Consider the following 16,410-nt stretch of genomic DNA (forward strand, 5'->3'; position numbering starts at 1 on the left):
TAAGTTACTTCAAATGCACCTTTTACCCAAAAAGAATACTAATAACTAGACCCACACCCTAGCGATGCACGGGGTGTTATACGCTATTTTATATTATAATGTTGAAAAATTATTCGTATAAATTAAAATAATAAGTATTATAAAAATTATAATAATAATAAACTCGTGTAAATATAAGATAGATATAAAAGATGTGTAATAATCATTACCAACTATAAGAAAAGTACATAGAGATGACAATGTGATAATATAAGGAATTGTGTGGTTTAATTGGATGTAAGTGACTGACGTGAATTAGAGTTTAAAAGAATAGTAGGAAAACTATTTAAAATTTATATATATATATATATATATATATATATATATATATAAAATTATGATTAGCAATTCATAATTTATAATATAACTTAAAAAATATAGACAGTAAACTAATAAAACAATTAATATTATCAAAATAATAATAATAATATGTCTCTACAAAATTTATTAGAAAAAATAAAGTTGAAATAACTTAAGGATAATGAACCTATAGTTGAAACTAAGAAGTAAAAACTAAAATTATATATTCATCGAGTTCTTCGAACTTTGTAATCAAAAGCCAAACAAACAAATAAACTATTAAGCATAAATATTGCTTAATAGTTTTTAAATATAAAGAACATAAATAAATTAAATAATAGGAAATTACTCTTAAAGTAGAAGAAATTTTTTTAAAATGAAACTTTATATACCAAGTTAAGAAAACAAAATTGTAATATAAACTTAAAATGCATTTAATATGTTAAAAAAAAATATTTTACTAAAAACTTTTGTTTTTATTTTTTGATCCGAAGCACCGTTTGCATATCCTTAATTTTTTTTATTCAAATGCATTTTTGCTAATAAATTGTAACATTCTATGCATTTTATCACGAAGTATTAATAGGATCTAAATCGCATAGTAGTATCACGCTAAAAGTCTGATTTTGTGCAATAAATAAAACATGAGCATGTACACCAATTGTATTAGAGCCCCCACGATGAATCTTTGAAGTGAAAATTACGATCTAAATTAAATTTAAGAAGACACTATAGTACAATCTTCAGAGTCTTCAACCAAATTAACTTTTGACAGAGTTTTCGACAATGCAAAATCGCCAAACTCATTGCTAGAAAACATACTAAAGTTAACTCAAACAAATGGACTTAATTACAATACAAAAGCAATAAAATATAAAATAAATTAAAAAATGAAATTAGTTATATATTACCAAATAGTCAGAACTAATATCGCTTCAAGTCAACCAAAAAAGCATCACAATGAATTTGCATACTAAAATCATCAACAAATAGTCCGTCAATCGACCAACACCGTACCCTATACAAACAAAGATCAAACAAAAGGTTATTAGCATGGAGTATATAAAGATATGACAAAAAGTTATGCACAAAATAATAACAAAATAGAAATTTACATAATTTATATAGAATATAATATCGTAAACTTAAGTTCATTATGTTGAGATATGTCATTTTCTCCGAATTAGTTTAGGTACCAATCAAACTTTAAATTTTCAACATTTGCTTTGTAAGAGCAATTTAAACAACATACAAATCTAATTTAAGAATCAAGAAGAGATTGTAAACACACAAAGAACAACAAAATTGCTCTTCACATATTTATAGTGTGAAGCATTCATGTCCAATGTACATATGAATATGAAAAAGAATAACGTATGAGTGGTATATGAAAAGGAGAATGGTCATGATTAAATGATGGAGCTTGAATGTTTATTAAAGGCTTGAGTGAGTTATATTGAAAAGTCATTGTAATATAAATGTTATAAAAATATATAAATGCAGGCATATGAAAAGTATATAGGGATGATAATTTTTATTGATAATTATGTAAGTAATATGTGGTATTGTAGAGTGATTTAATTGGATGTAAGTGGTTGATGTGGCATTGTAGAGTGATTTCATTGGTTTGAGTGGATTAGGGTTTAGAAGAGTAGTAGGAGAACTATTTAGGAATTATATATATAGATAACAGAAAAATTTACTGTTTTGTACCCATCCGGTTTTTCTTTCTTTCTCTTGTTCTTGGGATTTGGATTATGTGCAGTTGACTGCACTGCAGTCACTAAATTTGGACTGTCCGATCAAGATCAGACGGCTCAGATTTTAAGATCAGATTTTAATTATAAAATTGATCTTAAACTTTGGACTGTCTGATCTTAATCAGACGGACTGGACATAGCCGACTGCACTGCAGTCACTAAATTGCTGACTGCAATAAACCCAAATCCCTTGTTCTTGTCACCAAAGCAAAACATCGTACAAGTATCTCTTCAATAAGCAATACGTGGCGGCTACACGCATTATCTTGTTCAACAATCTCTCTCTCTCTCTCTCTCTCTCTCTCTCTCTCTCTCTCGGTCATAGTCAACAAAACAATAACAAACCCTTTCCCTTGTTTTCCGAATCTTGAATTACAACATCAACAAGAACTATTCTCTTCCTTTCACTCAACCAAACAATCAAAAACCCCATTACCTTCTTTTTTCTATTTTTCCCATCAAAGCTTCATACTTTTTCATCTGGGTAAGAATCTATCCTCTCTTTCTTGAGTTTACACCAATTGATTCTGTCACCCTTTTGTTTCTTTTTGTTTTTTTTTTCCATCCTAATTACAAATTAGGGTTTTATTATAATCTAGAGGAAAAGATGAGGAATTAAGGCGTTTTGGGTCTGGATTTTTTCATCTTTTCCATCATAAAGATTGTTCCTTTTTGTGTAAATTTTGGTCAAAATTTGATTTTGATTTGGTTTGGTCTTCTGGGTAGGTGTGATTCATCACACCCAGATATAGCTTAGCTTTAATTTGAATTTTTTTAATTTGTACAAATTTATGGGTGTAAAATTGTAACATTGGTAGGAATTAGGGTTTCAGGCTTTTTTAAGTCAAAGCTTTTAATTTTTCATTGGAATTTTGGAATTTGATTTCATTCATTAAAATAGTGTGAAAATGTCTTCTGCTGGTGTATCCACTCTTAGTCCTGTTCCAAGGGAGACATTGTTGTCTCCAACAAATGGATTTTGTAATCCACTGCACTTGTCTGCTAATCATCACGAGTTCATTTTCGTGTATCTTTCCTATTCGGGGTCTTTGTCTCCAATGCGTGTTCTACCCTCGGATACGATTGAGTCTGTGAAGCTCAAGATTCAAAGGAATGAGGGAGTGACAAACAAACAAAAGTTGGTTTGTAATGGTCGCGAGTTATCACGTAGCAATTCTTTGCTCAAGGATTATGGTGTTACCGAAGGAAATGTATTGCATTTGGTTATTCGACTGACAGATCTTCAGACTATCAGTGTGAGAACTGCTTGTGGGAAGGAGTTTACCTTTCAGGTTGAAAGGTGCAGGGATGTTGGGTATGTTAAGCAACAGATTGCGAAAAAGGAAAAAGAGCTTGCTGATCCTGAACAGCAGGAAGTTGTGTGTAATGGGGAGCTGCTTGATGATCAGAAGCTTATTGATGATATCTGTAGCAAATATAATGATGCAGTGATACATCTTTTTGTTAGAACGAAATATGCTGATGTTAATACAGGACTCGAAGAGTTATCTATTGCAGCAAAAGAATTGAATGGTACAAAAAACTGTGATGCTAATGAAAGTGAATATGAGAGGAAATATGATGTTGGTAAAGAAGATGCGAGAAGGGAGTATGAAGCCATCGAGAAAATTATGTCAAGAAAAGCTCTTGACAGAGGTCTTCTTTTGGAGCCGGTTATTATTAACCCTAAGGTTGATTTAGCTTCAGAGGTTTGGGATATGATAAACACTACATATGAAGGGCTAGATAATGGAAATTCTCCAATCAGATCGTCAGAGGGTACAGGAGGGGCTTACTTTATGCTAGACTCAACAGGGCAAAAGTATGTATCGGTTTTTAAGCCTATTGACGAAGAGCCAATGGCTGTGAACAACCCTAGAGGCTTACCTTTGTCGTTAGACGGAGAGGGGTTAAAAAAGGGTACAAGAGTTGGCCAAGGAGCTTTCAGGGAAGTTGCTGCTTATATTTTGGACCATCCAATGAGTGGCCGCCGGTCATTATTTGGTGATGATAAGGGCCTTGCTGGTGTTCCCCCGACTGTTATGGCGAAGTGCTTGCACAAAGGATTTAACCATCCAGAGGGTTTGACTGCTAAGTTTGGTTCCTTGCAAATGTTCATGGAGAATAATGGAAGTTGTGAGGATATGGGACCTCGTTCTTTCCCGGTGAAGGAAGTGCACAAAATCACCGTTCTGGACATGAGACTTGCAAATGCAGATAGGCATGCTGGGAATATTTTGATTGGCAGAGAGAAGGAAAATGGCCAGGCTGTTTTGATTCCAATCGATCATGGATACTGCCTCCCCACTAGTGTAAGCACCTTATTTTTGTTGTCAAGTTTTTTAATGCAAGTGATGCTGTTTTATTGTTCTCTTGATGTGAAGTGTAAATTTATGTTTTGTCTTATTTGGTTATAATAAGTTATAAGTTGTAGGTTTTTTTTTTGCTCTTTTCTTCAATTCTTTAACAAAATGCAGTATTATGCTGCTCTGAGCCATTATGGTGTTAAATGAAGTTTCATTTATAGCTTATAAATGTTGTAACTTGTAATGTCTGAGTCCTCCTTTTGGAATGTTTTTCATATGAAGTTTCTTTTGGTGAGTAATGTAATCTGGATTTTGGAGTGGTTTTTGGTAGTTATTTTCCCTAGCAATCTAGTGACTACAAGGACTTGCCTTTTCCGATGCTACTCTTCTCTTTGTCATGTTTTTTACACAGAAGTTAATGATTTGGTAGTTTTTTTTGGATAGACCTTAATGACTACTAGGACTTGCCTTTTCTGATGCTACTCTTCTCTGTCATGTTTTTTTCACAAAAGTTAATGATTTGGATAGACCAATGTTGTCAATCACTCAGAACAGTGGCTTGTTCAAATTCCGCTACAATACAGCAGCAATTTGACAACACTTTCTGCTAAATTGTGTATTGTGGAGCAATAGCGGTTTGTCCAAATTCTGCTATGCTATGGCGCTACTTTAACCGCTATTTGACAACATTGGGATACACCACAGGTATTTTGAGTAATGGCAAGTGTAATTGCGGAAAACGTTCCATTCTTTTTCCTCTTGATGGTTTAGGGGGAAGGATGTTTAGTGATATTTTCTCTGCATTTTCTCTTCGAATCTTGTTTAAACTTCAAACCACTCATCCATGTTTTTTTTTTTTTTTACCATGCCAACAGTTTGAAGATTGTACCTTTGAATGGCTTTACTGGCCTCAAGCTCGCCAGCCATACTCTCCAGAGATCATTGACTACATAAAGTCCCTTGATGCCGAAGAAGATATTGCCCTTCTGAAGTTTCACGGATGGGATTTACCACTCGAATGCGCCCGCACTCTCCAAATCTCGACCATGCTTCTGAAAAAAGGTGTGGAAAAAGGGATGACTCCTTTTGCCATCGGAAGCCTAATGTGCCGAGAATCCTTGAACAAAGAGTCCGTGATTGAAGGAATTGTTAAAGCAGCACTTGATTCTGTTCTTCCTTGTACCAGTGAAGCTACTTTTATGGATGCTGTTTCCGAGATTATGGACCAGCACCTTGATGAGATCACTGCCAGCAATTATAATTCTTAATCGATTGAAGATGAGTTCTGCAATAGAATTTGGTATGTTGTGTATGTGTACATGTGTTCTACTAGTACATAACTATATAGTTAATGATTGTCTATTTTTTTTTCTTTGTTTTCATTCACATTAATGGGTAATGACTCCCTTGGTCTAAGCACATTCTTTCATCGAATTTACCTTATATATTTACCTTAAATTATAGCTTAATGTTTATGCTTTGTGTGAAATGTGGGAACAATGATGGATATAGAGTTGTCAGTATATAATTATATAAACAGGAAATGGCAAATGCAATTTTTGGGTTAACAATGTTATTGGTGCAAGTATCCACTAACTTTGTCACCGTGAAAATGGGATTGTGGGGGAGCGATATGTACATGTGTCTGCGAATGTTGCACTCTAGATGGTGAAAGTCCAATAGCCGAAAGCATCTCATGACTGCTGTATGCTCTGACCCGAGTAGCACGGGGAACGTGGAATCTCGTGTGAATCAGCAAGGACCATGGCTAATCTATGTTGAGGAATCTAACCGGCCACATTTAGTAGGTTCTCTCCTCTGGAACACATTTTTTCAATGTTAATTTTTTTTTCTTTCAATTTATACAAATCAATAGCCATGAACAAAAATTTCTACAGTTGTTTTGTGCATAACTGCCTACTAAAAAAGGCCTTTTCACTGTTGATTACATTTTTTTTTTAATTTCACTTAGTTTATTGTTCTTAAATTGTTTTAGATGATACATGAAAGATTAATCAACATTTTGTTATACAAAATTTCAAAATGATATTACTATAATTTCTAAAAATAAAGAGGAAATTTTGTGGTGGTGCTTATTCTTGCCAAATAATAGAGTACACATTATTAAAGTCAAACAAGTGGGAGACATATTTCAAATGGGAGAAAATGTTGAGAGATTCAAATTTGTTTGCTAATGTGCAATTTGACTTGTGACTTCTACAAATCAAACTTTGGAGCAACGAAATCTTCAAAACTGTTCACATTCCTAATTTTCAAGTCAAAAGATGAGATGTAGTACTACACAGAAATTTCTGTACATACAAAATGTACCTTTCTCTAGAATCTCATATGCTAGCATATTCTTAGTATATAGTACGTTATTCGTGCATACATAGATAGAAAATAATATCTTTCAAAAAAAAAAAAGATAGAAAATAATAATAATGAAATAAAATAAACACACAAAACACCTTGGCCGTCATGAGTCATGACTAATGAGCATCGTCAGTATGGAAAAGTCAAGCACTCCTTTGCTACTTTGACATGTCCCTGAAAGAGTTTAATTGTTGTGCACTGTCGATGTAAAAATTCTTTACACATACATTCAATAATGTGTTGCCACATCATTTAACGAATGCGACACATCATGTGTTTTTAAATATCATACATGATATGTCAGTATATTATTGGATGCATATGTAAAATAATTTTACACTGACAGTGCATATAAATTAAATTCTTCAATTAAACTCTACCAAGTCTAATTTTTTTAAACATTTTAATACACATCTTATTTAAATATGTACAGGTATATCGTTGATATGAATAATTCTAATAGGTTTACAAATAATGTTTAATATAAAAAAGTTAATAAACAATATTTGTGAATCTATTAGAATTGTCCACCTTAGTAGATGTACATGTAAATATTCAAATAAGATGTGTATAAAAAAATTTACCTTTTTTTTACGCATCGAAGTCTGGTTTGTTGGAGTTACTCTCTCCGGACTCATATATTAAAAAAGAAAAATTATCTCACGTTCTTAAAAATAGAAAAATAGTTTAATTTAATTTTCTCAAAGTAATAAAATAAGTAGTCGTGTTCTCTAAAATATTTATCATGAGAATTTGTTTCATGAATATTAAAAGAATTATTGAAAAATAAAATAAATAAAATAGTATTTTAAAATTTTTAACATTAAATATGATAGAGCTAACTGAGTTTTACTTTTATTTAAGACCACAAAATATAACTTTTTATTTGTTTATATTAAAGATTGGAGAGGAATTACTCACCAGAATAATATTTTTGTGCCCAAAAAAATATCATTGGAATTGGACAGAAAGGATTGCAAATGAGAGAAAATTATCAAAACTATAATCAACAAGTGGCATTACTAATCCTTTCCTACTAAACAGTATTCTTGGCTGAGAAATTCTCACTATGCTATCAAATTATCAACAACAGTAGCCTAAGTAGAACTATTATGATTAGACTATTATTTTCTCAACTATATACAAACAACCGTAATTTTTGTGTAAAGAAAATAAATTACAAAAGTGATTGGACTTATGCTACCATGCAGCCATGCCATCATTTTCTTCAACCAGTTTCATTCTTGAAAATAGTTTGAGCCATCATCACCATTCGGCTTACTTCAACTTCCGCTTCCGCCTTAACCTTTTTATTAAGACAAAAATGAAATAATCTTATCATGTTTGAGTTGAGCTTCTATGCAATTTATACCATAGCTGAATTATGAAACTACTAAGTAAATGATTAATTTACCTAATAGTGGAGGCATTAAAACCAAATACACCCTTCATTATCGTGTTTACATCCACGGATCGATCCTTCATGATCTTATCGTGGTACATTTTGCTTCCAATCTCTGTAATTTGTTCCTCCACTTCTTCTAGTGGTTCGTCTATATTAAGATGAAGTTCTCCTTTCTTGATGACAGTAACACCAAAACCGTTTTCTTTAGCATCTCGAAATGCTTCCTGTCATATGTAATACAAGTTTAAGAGAACATTCAAAACAATACCTAAAAGAGACATAAGATAATTTCCTTAAGTGGTTGATGAACTCCACTATGAACAAATCGTTCGGGAGAACCAGAGTTCGATTCTTGGGTGGAACAATTCTTGGTCAGACTGGAGGGTTAACACAAATTAAAATGTTCTAGCAAGCAAAAAAGAAAAGAAAAGAAAAAATTCAAACGCCATGGTTGCTTGTTTGTTGCACTACCACATCCTGAACTAATAAAATGATTTATGAAACTAATAACGCTTTTGACAGTGAAGTGATAAGGAGGTTAAGAGTTCTATCCTCACTCAAAACACAACACTAATATATACTAATATCAGTCATTCAAAAAAAAAAAAAACGCTTCTGATAGCATACAATTTAATACCTTAGGAGGCCGTGCAACGACAAATGCATTGCCACTTCCAAGCATCTCCATATGAGCCTGGACTATGTAACAAAGATTTTTGCAGTCACCGGGATCTTGGAAAGCAATCACATGATATGGCTTAGGCTCCAATTCAAGATCTGGAGCCATCTCCAATGAATAAAATCCGATTCTTTCTTCTCCATCCTCTACGGTATATACCTCAATGCACTGACAGAAAATAAACATTAAATCAGCATCAATGGATAGGAAAAAATGACAGATTAAAACCAGTGGAAGAGGGAAGTGTGGCTTTGATTCAGAAGAACCATCACTCAAGAACATAACATTCACATTTCATATTGAGTAAATCAGCACTTTAGTCTTCAAAATTGATTAGTCTTCAAAATTGAAAAGGAAGTCCGTCAAATTTACCAAATAGCAAATTAATCCCTTAAATTAAGGAACAATCAATTTAGTCTCTCAATCAAAACATTTCTTTAGTTAACACGCATCAAAGTTAATAAAAGACCTACGTATTGACTTGAATAATCTATTGTTACATCAAAATAAGCATAAAACCTTTAAAATTGTGGTGCTAAATTTGTAAAATAAAAGGAGAAAATCAACTGAGGTTCAATTTAAGGGACTAAGGCTCTGTTTGGTAAAAAATAGCGAATAGCCGATAAGCTAGCTTATAGCGGACAAGCTTATAGCAAATAGCTTATAAGCTAGCTTTTAGCTTATAGCGAATAAGCTAGCTGATTGAATTTGTGGTGTTTGGTAAAATTAGCAGTTGAACTAGCTTATAAGTATGAAATGACATAAAAAAAGATATGTATAATTAATATTTTTTTTTTTTTTCAAGTAAGATGGCAGGGGTAAAATTGGAAGAGAAAATGATAAGCTATAAGCTAATTGAATTAGCTTATGAAAATAAGCTAGTAAAAATAAGCTAAAAGCTCATGAGAAAAAAACTTTACCAAACAGGTCTTTTTTTGTCGTATGAGCTTATAAGCTTTAAGCTATAAGCCATAAGCTCAAAATATGGTGTTGCCAAACAGAGCCTAAATTGCTATTTTGAAAACTTGAGGGACTAAATTGAGCAACTCTTGCAATTTCAATTACTAAAATTCTGATGTACTCATTTCATGTTAGCTAGTGACATAGTGGAAACTAAGTATAAGAAAATGCATACATACCAGTACATATGGAAGATCTAACCACCATAAGTAATCTTCTTCTTTATCGTCTGTATATTCACGATATTTGCTAACCACTGCTTGCGGTCCGAACAACTCCATCTCTCTTTTAAGTTTGTTGAGTTTCTTTTCCACGAAACTTTTATTCTTATTAGGTAATTGTTTCCTCACATCAGCTGCTTCCTTGATTTCTTTTTCAGTTATCCAGCGATCCAAGTCCTTCCCCATATCCTTCATTATGGACTTAACTTCCGGGTCTGTTTCAGCATTGTAACAATCCAAAAACTCTTGAGACCATTTCTTCGTGTGCTGCCAATATTCCTTCCCTGATTTTTTGCCAGCTTTAACAGAACCATCGCTTCCTTCAACAACAGTCTTTGGATTTTTTAACTTCTTCGGTTCTGTAGAATTATCAACCTTTACTTTTGAAGATGAATCCACTGATTTTTTAGCTGATTCCTTCTCATCCTTCTTCACAGGGTTCAAGTTTCTGGTGGAAGCTGTCTTTATTTTATTATCTAGGAATTGGTTTAAAGACTCAGGAATTTTCTCCACGGAGGGTCCTTTCCAACGTGGTATAATTTTCTCCGGTGAATCATATATACTAATGCCATCTAGAGGAATAAAAGAACACAATAAGCATGATGTTTAAGATTATTCAAAAGAAAATGCAAACTAATACTACCTCTTTTCCTTAAAGCATTATTTAAAAAGAAAAATAAATTATTCCTAAATATAAGCCACATTCAAATTATTAGATACATTTATTACTAATTAATTTTCAAATATACTCCTAATTAATACTAGTATACTACCAAGTGTCTTGAGAGATGAGAAGTCATAATTGAACACATTCACATACAAAAGAGAACTGTAGAAACATTTATTCACAAAATAGACAGATTAAATACATAGCATACTTTTCTTAATATATGTGAAAATTGTAAAAAGAGCTTATAATAAGGGACATTGGTAGTATATCTTAAAAATTTAATCGTATACAGTAAACTTTTAGTTTAGGCAAGGAACAAAAAAAAGTAGCTTTAAAAAATGAAAGTTTAACATTGCGTGTATCATAATAATTTTGGAAACAAGTAAACTACCTGCTCCGTAATCAATGTTTTCGATATTTGAATGGAGCCATTCATGGAGGTGAGAAAGTTTTTTGTTTTCTTTCATCACTTTTTTCTCAAGACCTCCGAGGAAAGCTTCTTTGTCTTCATCATTCATCAAATAAAACGGGTCTCGTCCAGACAATTCATTATCACGGACTCGAAAGACAATGTCTCTAAGATGATCATTCTGCATCCAGTCAAGTTCTCCGCCATCTTCAGCAACTCCAAGTGATTCCATCTCAGTTGGTATATCTAAAGGTTGATCAACTCTCTCTTTTGCAACCATGTAGTTATCTCTAAATCCAGCTCTAATTTGCTTAATTATAGGCTCAACTTCATGGAAATTTTTCTCCAGCCAATTTTCTGTCTTTGCAGATGATTTTGTTTCTCTACTATCACCATTAACTTTATGGTCTGAACTGGTCTCAGAACTTTGAAGATTTTCGACTCTAGGTTCAACATTAGAGTCTTTGATGTTGTCAATCTTTTTCCAGTTGAATTTCTTATCCTTCTGATCAGAATCTTCACTTGGATTTAGGTCAGGCTTAGAATTGGATACCATATTTAAAGTATCATCACTTCTAATTGGTTTAATTGTTGGCTCAACTTCAGGGAAGCTTTTCTCCACCGATAGACTTGCCTCTGTACCGTTGCCGTTGACTTCACGGTCTAAAGTGGTCTCGGACTTTTGAAGGTCTTCCAATCCAGGTTCAATACCAGAATCTTTGAAGCACTCGTCCTTTGTTGAGCCAACTTTCCTTTCCTTCTGATTTGAAACTTCGCTGCCATTTATGTCCGGCTTAGAATATGATGATCCATTTAATGTATTACTTCTGGACACGAACGTATTCATCTCCAAATTTTGCTGCTTCTTGTTGTTAAAATCAACAAATTCGGAAGGCTTTGAATCAGTGATGTTTTCTTTTCCAAGTTCAATTTGAGATACTGTATCAGGATTTTGTTTGTCGTGTTTCTTTGAAAGATAATCCTGAGCTTCCTTGACAGACCGTATGATCCTCGGTTTCTTGGTCACTGAACTTTTATTTGTCATAAATGAGCCATTAATAGGAGTACGTGACAATTTATCGTCTTTAAGGGTCATAGTGTTTTCATTGATTCCTATTTCCCCTTTATCAACTTTTCTATCATCACGAACTATCTCATGCTCGATTGAATTAACAACGTTCTCCGTGATATCATCAGAAGTTGTTTGCAGAATTTCATTACTATCTGTTGTTTTCCTTGCAACTTCATTTTGACGATTACTTAAACCATTATCTTGTTTGCTATTATTTATTATAACTTCAGTCTCATCGGAGGATTTCCCAGTCACAGAGTCATCCATTTCCATATCCTTACTAACTAGAGAACGATCTCTTCCTTCAATTTCCCGTGCCTGCCTAGCCATTTCTCTGATCTCTCGAACTTTATAGTCCATATCCTTAGATCCAGTTCTCATTTCACCAGAAGAATTCTGAACTACAAGTTTATCAGAAGAAGCCTTAGCTTTTACAATATTATTCTTAAGCTGCTCTTTATCTAACTTCGGCTTCTTTACACCTATCACCGCCGGTATCTCCGTAGTTTTATGAATAACTTCAACAGCACCCTTCATCGACCTCTCTTTCTCTTTTCTAGCCTTCACCTTCCTCATCATCATTTTCTTCTCCATTTCTGTATACTCAACTTCTTTACCTCCAAAACTAAACAATTTCTTCGCAGCAAACATTACAACCAAAACACACAATACTATTCCGCCAACCCCCGAAAGCTTCGTAACCATCCGAGGCTGAACAACTAAACCTCTAACAGCCTTAACAAAACCACTCTTCTCCTCCTCCTCACCTTGAACCACAAACTTAGCCACAGAACTATCCCTCGCAATCACATTATCACCATTCTCCATATCCCTAGCTAGCTTCTTAGCCTCCAAAATCTTACACTTCACTTCAGATAAATCCTCGATTTCATTTCCACCTCTCTGAACCCTAACTCTTTCCAAAATCTCATCTTCATCAACTAAAACCCTTTTAACACCACCAAATGAATCTTCATAAACAGTAAATATAGGACTAGACCCAATTCCCCAAAAATCACTATCTTTCCTATACTGATCAACCCAATTCTCCAATTTATCCAACAAAACAGATTCACCTAAAAGTTTAGATTTTTCTTTTTCCAATTCAACAAAACCATCATTTTGAAAACTTACATCACTCTCTTCAACACCATTACTAGAAACAAAAGATGGGTCATTGGGAATATGATTGAGACTTACCCGGTTATCATGAAGAAACTTGTTTCTCAGTGAATTGCGGCGGTTATTGGGTCTTCCAAAATGAGCAAAAGTTTGAAACTTTCTTGAAGTAGAAGTTGTTTGATAGAAATGGAAAAGGTTTCTATGAAATGGGGTGTTACGGTTTGATGGGTATAGAGTTTTGGGGTTGCAGAAAAATGGGTATGTAATGGTTTTTGAGGTTGAAAAGTTGAGAATTTCCATGGATTAAGAAGATAAAAAAGAAACACTATGAAAGCATTGTTGAATTTGAGCTAAGAGAAAATGGAGAAATTGAGAGGAACATAAAAAAGATAACCTCTTTTGATGATTAAGGTTTAAGGACAGTGTCGTTTTTGGATTAGGTGCATTCAAAATTGACAATGCAGTCATGCAGTCACCCTAATGTAATGGTCCAGATTCAAAGCTCCCAAAATAAATAAAAGACACAAATAAATGGGTGGTTGAGATTTACCTGCATTCACTATTTGAATGCAGGGAATCCATTTCCGTCGTTTTTGTTGTCGACTTAGTGATAATGTTGTTCAGTTCAGTGTGTCTGGTTTTTTGGTGAGTGTGTTGTTCAGTATTCTGGTTTTTTGACTAACATACATTGGTGTTATTTTTGTTTATTTTCATCAAATAGTAGTAACTTACCCGTGCTAACGCACGTGGACGCGCGTTCCGCGCGTCTTTGGGTATTTTGTTCGGCAAAAAAATAATGGAATTAATTGTTAGTAAACCGAATAAAAATTTTAGATCGAAACAGAAAAGTTTAAAGAATTCGAATATTTAGTAGATTATCTTATCTCCATAGCATGAAGTTTATAATACTCATGATGATTAATATATAAATTGATTACGTTTAGAATATAATTTTAAAAAGATGACACATATTAAAAGTACCAAATTTAAAGTATACAGTATCACCAGAAACGAAGTTGTTTCTATTAAAAACATCATTCCAATGATATCCTAAAGATTTTTTTATTTTTTTTCGGAAATTGTTTCAAAATGACTAAAAATTTATTGTGTCGGCCATCGTTCGTACAGAGTTGTAAGTCATCAAATCCATAAAATCTGATATATTCGCCAAATGAATGATCTAAGACCTGATAAAAATTAAACCAAAAAATGATTAGATAAGAGAAAAAAATTAAAATTATAAAATAATTAGTGAATTTAATATTGTAATACTTAACCAATTTTGTTTTTATCACTGTTGTTTCAGTTAATGTAACATCGAACCAAGTTGTTGCAGAAGGAAAAGTACTTCGGCTATGGAAGGGTAGTATTTCATGTGTATTATAAGGAAATGGATTCCCTACATTCAAATAGTGAATCAAATAGTGAATGCAGGTAAATCTCAACCACCCATTTATTTATGTCTTTTATTTTATTTTGGGAGCTTTGAATCTGGACCATTAAAGTAGGGTGACTGCATGACTGCACAGTCAATTTGAATGCACCTAATCCAGGTCCGTATTATAAAGGTCCTTGTAAGAAATAATTCCAAAACATTTATAACCATAATAAGCAAATAGAACATCTACGTTATTTGGAAACCCTACGGAATTTAAAAGATTAAGGAAACCCTTCTTAAATTAAGGACCGGAGTGATTATATTCCTAGCACTACATTCCAAATACTCCCTCGGTTATTTTTATAAGTTACACTTTGAGAAAAAAAATCGGTCTTTTTTATAAGAAATTTTTACCAATTTTCAAATTGATAAGAGTAAGTTAATTAATTTCACTTATGTCCTTATTTATTATGAGAGATAATTTTAAAAATAAAGTAAGTTAGTTGAATTAAGAGTAATTAAATAAGGATATACATGAAATATATTTAAATTTATAAGAGTATTAAATGAAAATAACTATGTAAAATATGTTTCGATGGTCTGCGTAATTTTTTCAAAGTGTTTCTTATAAAAAAGACCGGAGTAAGAAATTACTGAAATAAATAATGTTAAAATTCAGGAATTAGTGAAAGTTAAAAAAATGAATGAGTAAAATGGGCCTAATAATTTGTGACAATAATTTTTATATGAAAGTAGGATAAAATGAATGAGTATGCTGTGGGCTATATTATAGTTGGAATGGATGTAAATTTGTATTCATAATATAGTTATCGTTGGTTTAAGTAGTGGAATTATTTTATTATAGAATTACCATTGATAATGATTAAAAAGAAGTATTTAAAAAAATTGAGATAGATAACAACTAATATATAATTAAACTGATAAGCCTTGGTGTACGTATTGCAAGAGAAGCAGACACAACAATGTTGGGTAAATTGGTTTGGGAGTTGCAACAACAATCTGATAAACCTTGGGTTTACATGCTTTAAGACAAGTATCTATACAATAGGCCTATACTCAATAGCAAAAGGAAATTTGGCTCCCCTATTTGAAATTCAATTTCTAAGGCTAAGTTAGCCCTCCTTGACGGGTTTTATTACAGGATTGGTGATGAAAACTCCTCTTTTTGGTACACTCCTTGGATTTCTAAGGATCCTCTCTGCAAATCATTAGATTATGTGGCAATTCAGGATAGTCAGTTACGCCTTAAGATGTAAGTTTTAATGATTCTTGACACTTAAATCAACTTTACACTCCTTTGACGATTGACATAAAGAATCTCATCTCAAATTTTCATCCTATGTTGAACGTTGGTGTACCAGATTGTTTTACTTGGAATGGTAGTCTGGATAACGTTTATACTGCATCTTCTGGTTATAGCTGGTTGTTGAAAAAGAAGCAAGACAATCCTAACAATAAGTCTTAGAAGTGGATTTGGAATCTTCGAGCACCAGAAAAAATTAAATTTTTTATATGGTGTATTTGTCATAATTCCATTCCAACTCTTGATATCTTGCATCATCGACATCTAGCCCAAAGTAATATTTGTTCCAGATGTTTAGCAAATGTAGAAACTACTGTGCATTGCCTTAGAGATTGTCCAGATGTTGCTCGTATTTGGGATGCTATTGGCTTTCGAAATGGTGAATTCTA

The 16,410-nt window shown here is 32.8% G+C and overlaps 2 protein-coding genes across 3 annotated transcripts; one reads left to right on the plus strand and one right to left on the minus strand.

Annotated features, from left to right (window-relative positions):
- Positions 1–2,296: 2,296 nt before the first annotated feature.
- LOC123883497 (phosphatidylinositol 4-kinase gamma 4-like) lies at positions 2,297–5,874 on the plus strand. 2 transcript variants are annotated; one of them, XM_045932316.1, is made up of 2 exons: positions 2,297–4,411; positions 5,281–5,874. In XM_045932316.1, exons 1-2 carry the CDS (start codon positions 3,008–3,010, stop codon positions 5,671–5,673), a joined length of 1,797 nt encoding a protein of 598 aa, XP_045788272.1. In that variant the 5' UTR covers positions 2,297–3,007; the 3' UTR covers positions 5,674–5,874. The 2 variants fall into 2 exon arrangements, with proteins under 2 accessions (XP_045788272.1, XP_045788273.1); XM_045932317.1 differs by lacking the exon at positions 5,281–5,874 and adding an exon at positions 4,918–5,227 and having other exon boundaries at positions 2,373–4,411.
- Positions 5,875–7,772: 1,898 nt separating this feature from the next.
- Positions 7,773–14,006, minus strand: LOC123884346. Its single transcript, XM_045933433.1, has 5 exons — positions 11,108–14,006; positions 10,005–10,618; positions 8,824–9,033; positions 8,196–8,410; positions 7,773–8,087 (listed from the first exon to the last, which is right to left on the minus strand). Exons 1-5 carry the CDS (start codon positions 13,617–13,619, stop codon positions 8,060–8,062), a joined length of 3,579 nt encoding a protein of 1,192 aa, XP_045789389.1. The 5' UTR covers positions 13,620–14,006; the 3' UTR covers positions 7,773–8,059.
- Between the last annotated feature and the right edge of the window lie 2,404 nt (positions 14,007–16,410).

This window comes from Trifolium pratense, linkage group LG5 (genome assembly GCF_020283565.1).
Source record: "Trifolium pratense cultivar HEN17-A07 linkage group LG5, ARS_RC_1.1, whole genome shotgun sequence".
NCBI classification, from domain to species: Eukaryota; Viridiplantae; Streptophyta; class Magnoliopsida; order Fabales; family Fabaceae; genus Trifolium; species Trifolium pratense.

Coding starts and splice junctions, on each gene's coding strand:
- LOC123884346 (XM_045933433.1), bottom strand. CDS start 13,619: ATGGAAATTCTCAACTTTTCAACCTCAAAAACCATTACATACCCATTT. Junction 10,619..11,107: donor AAACATTGATTACGGAGCAG/GTAGTTTACTTG, acceptor TTATTCCTCTAG/ATGGCATTAGTATATATGAT. Junction 9,034..10,004: donor TAGATCTTCCATATGTACTG/GTATGTATGCAT, acceptor ATTTTCTGTCAG/TGCATTGAGGTATATACCGT.
- LOC123883497 (XM_045932316.1), top strand. CDS start 3,008: ATGTCTTCTGCTGGTGTATCCACTCTTAGTCCTGTTCCAAGGGAGACA. Junction 4,412..5,280: donor GATACTGCCTCCCCACTAGT/GTAAGCACCTTA, acceptor CCATGCCAACAG/TTTGAAGATTGTACCTTTGA.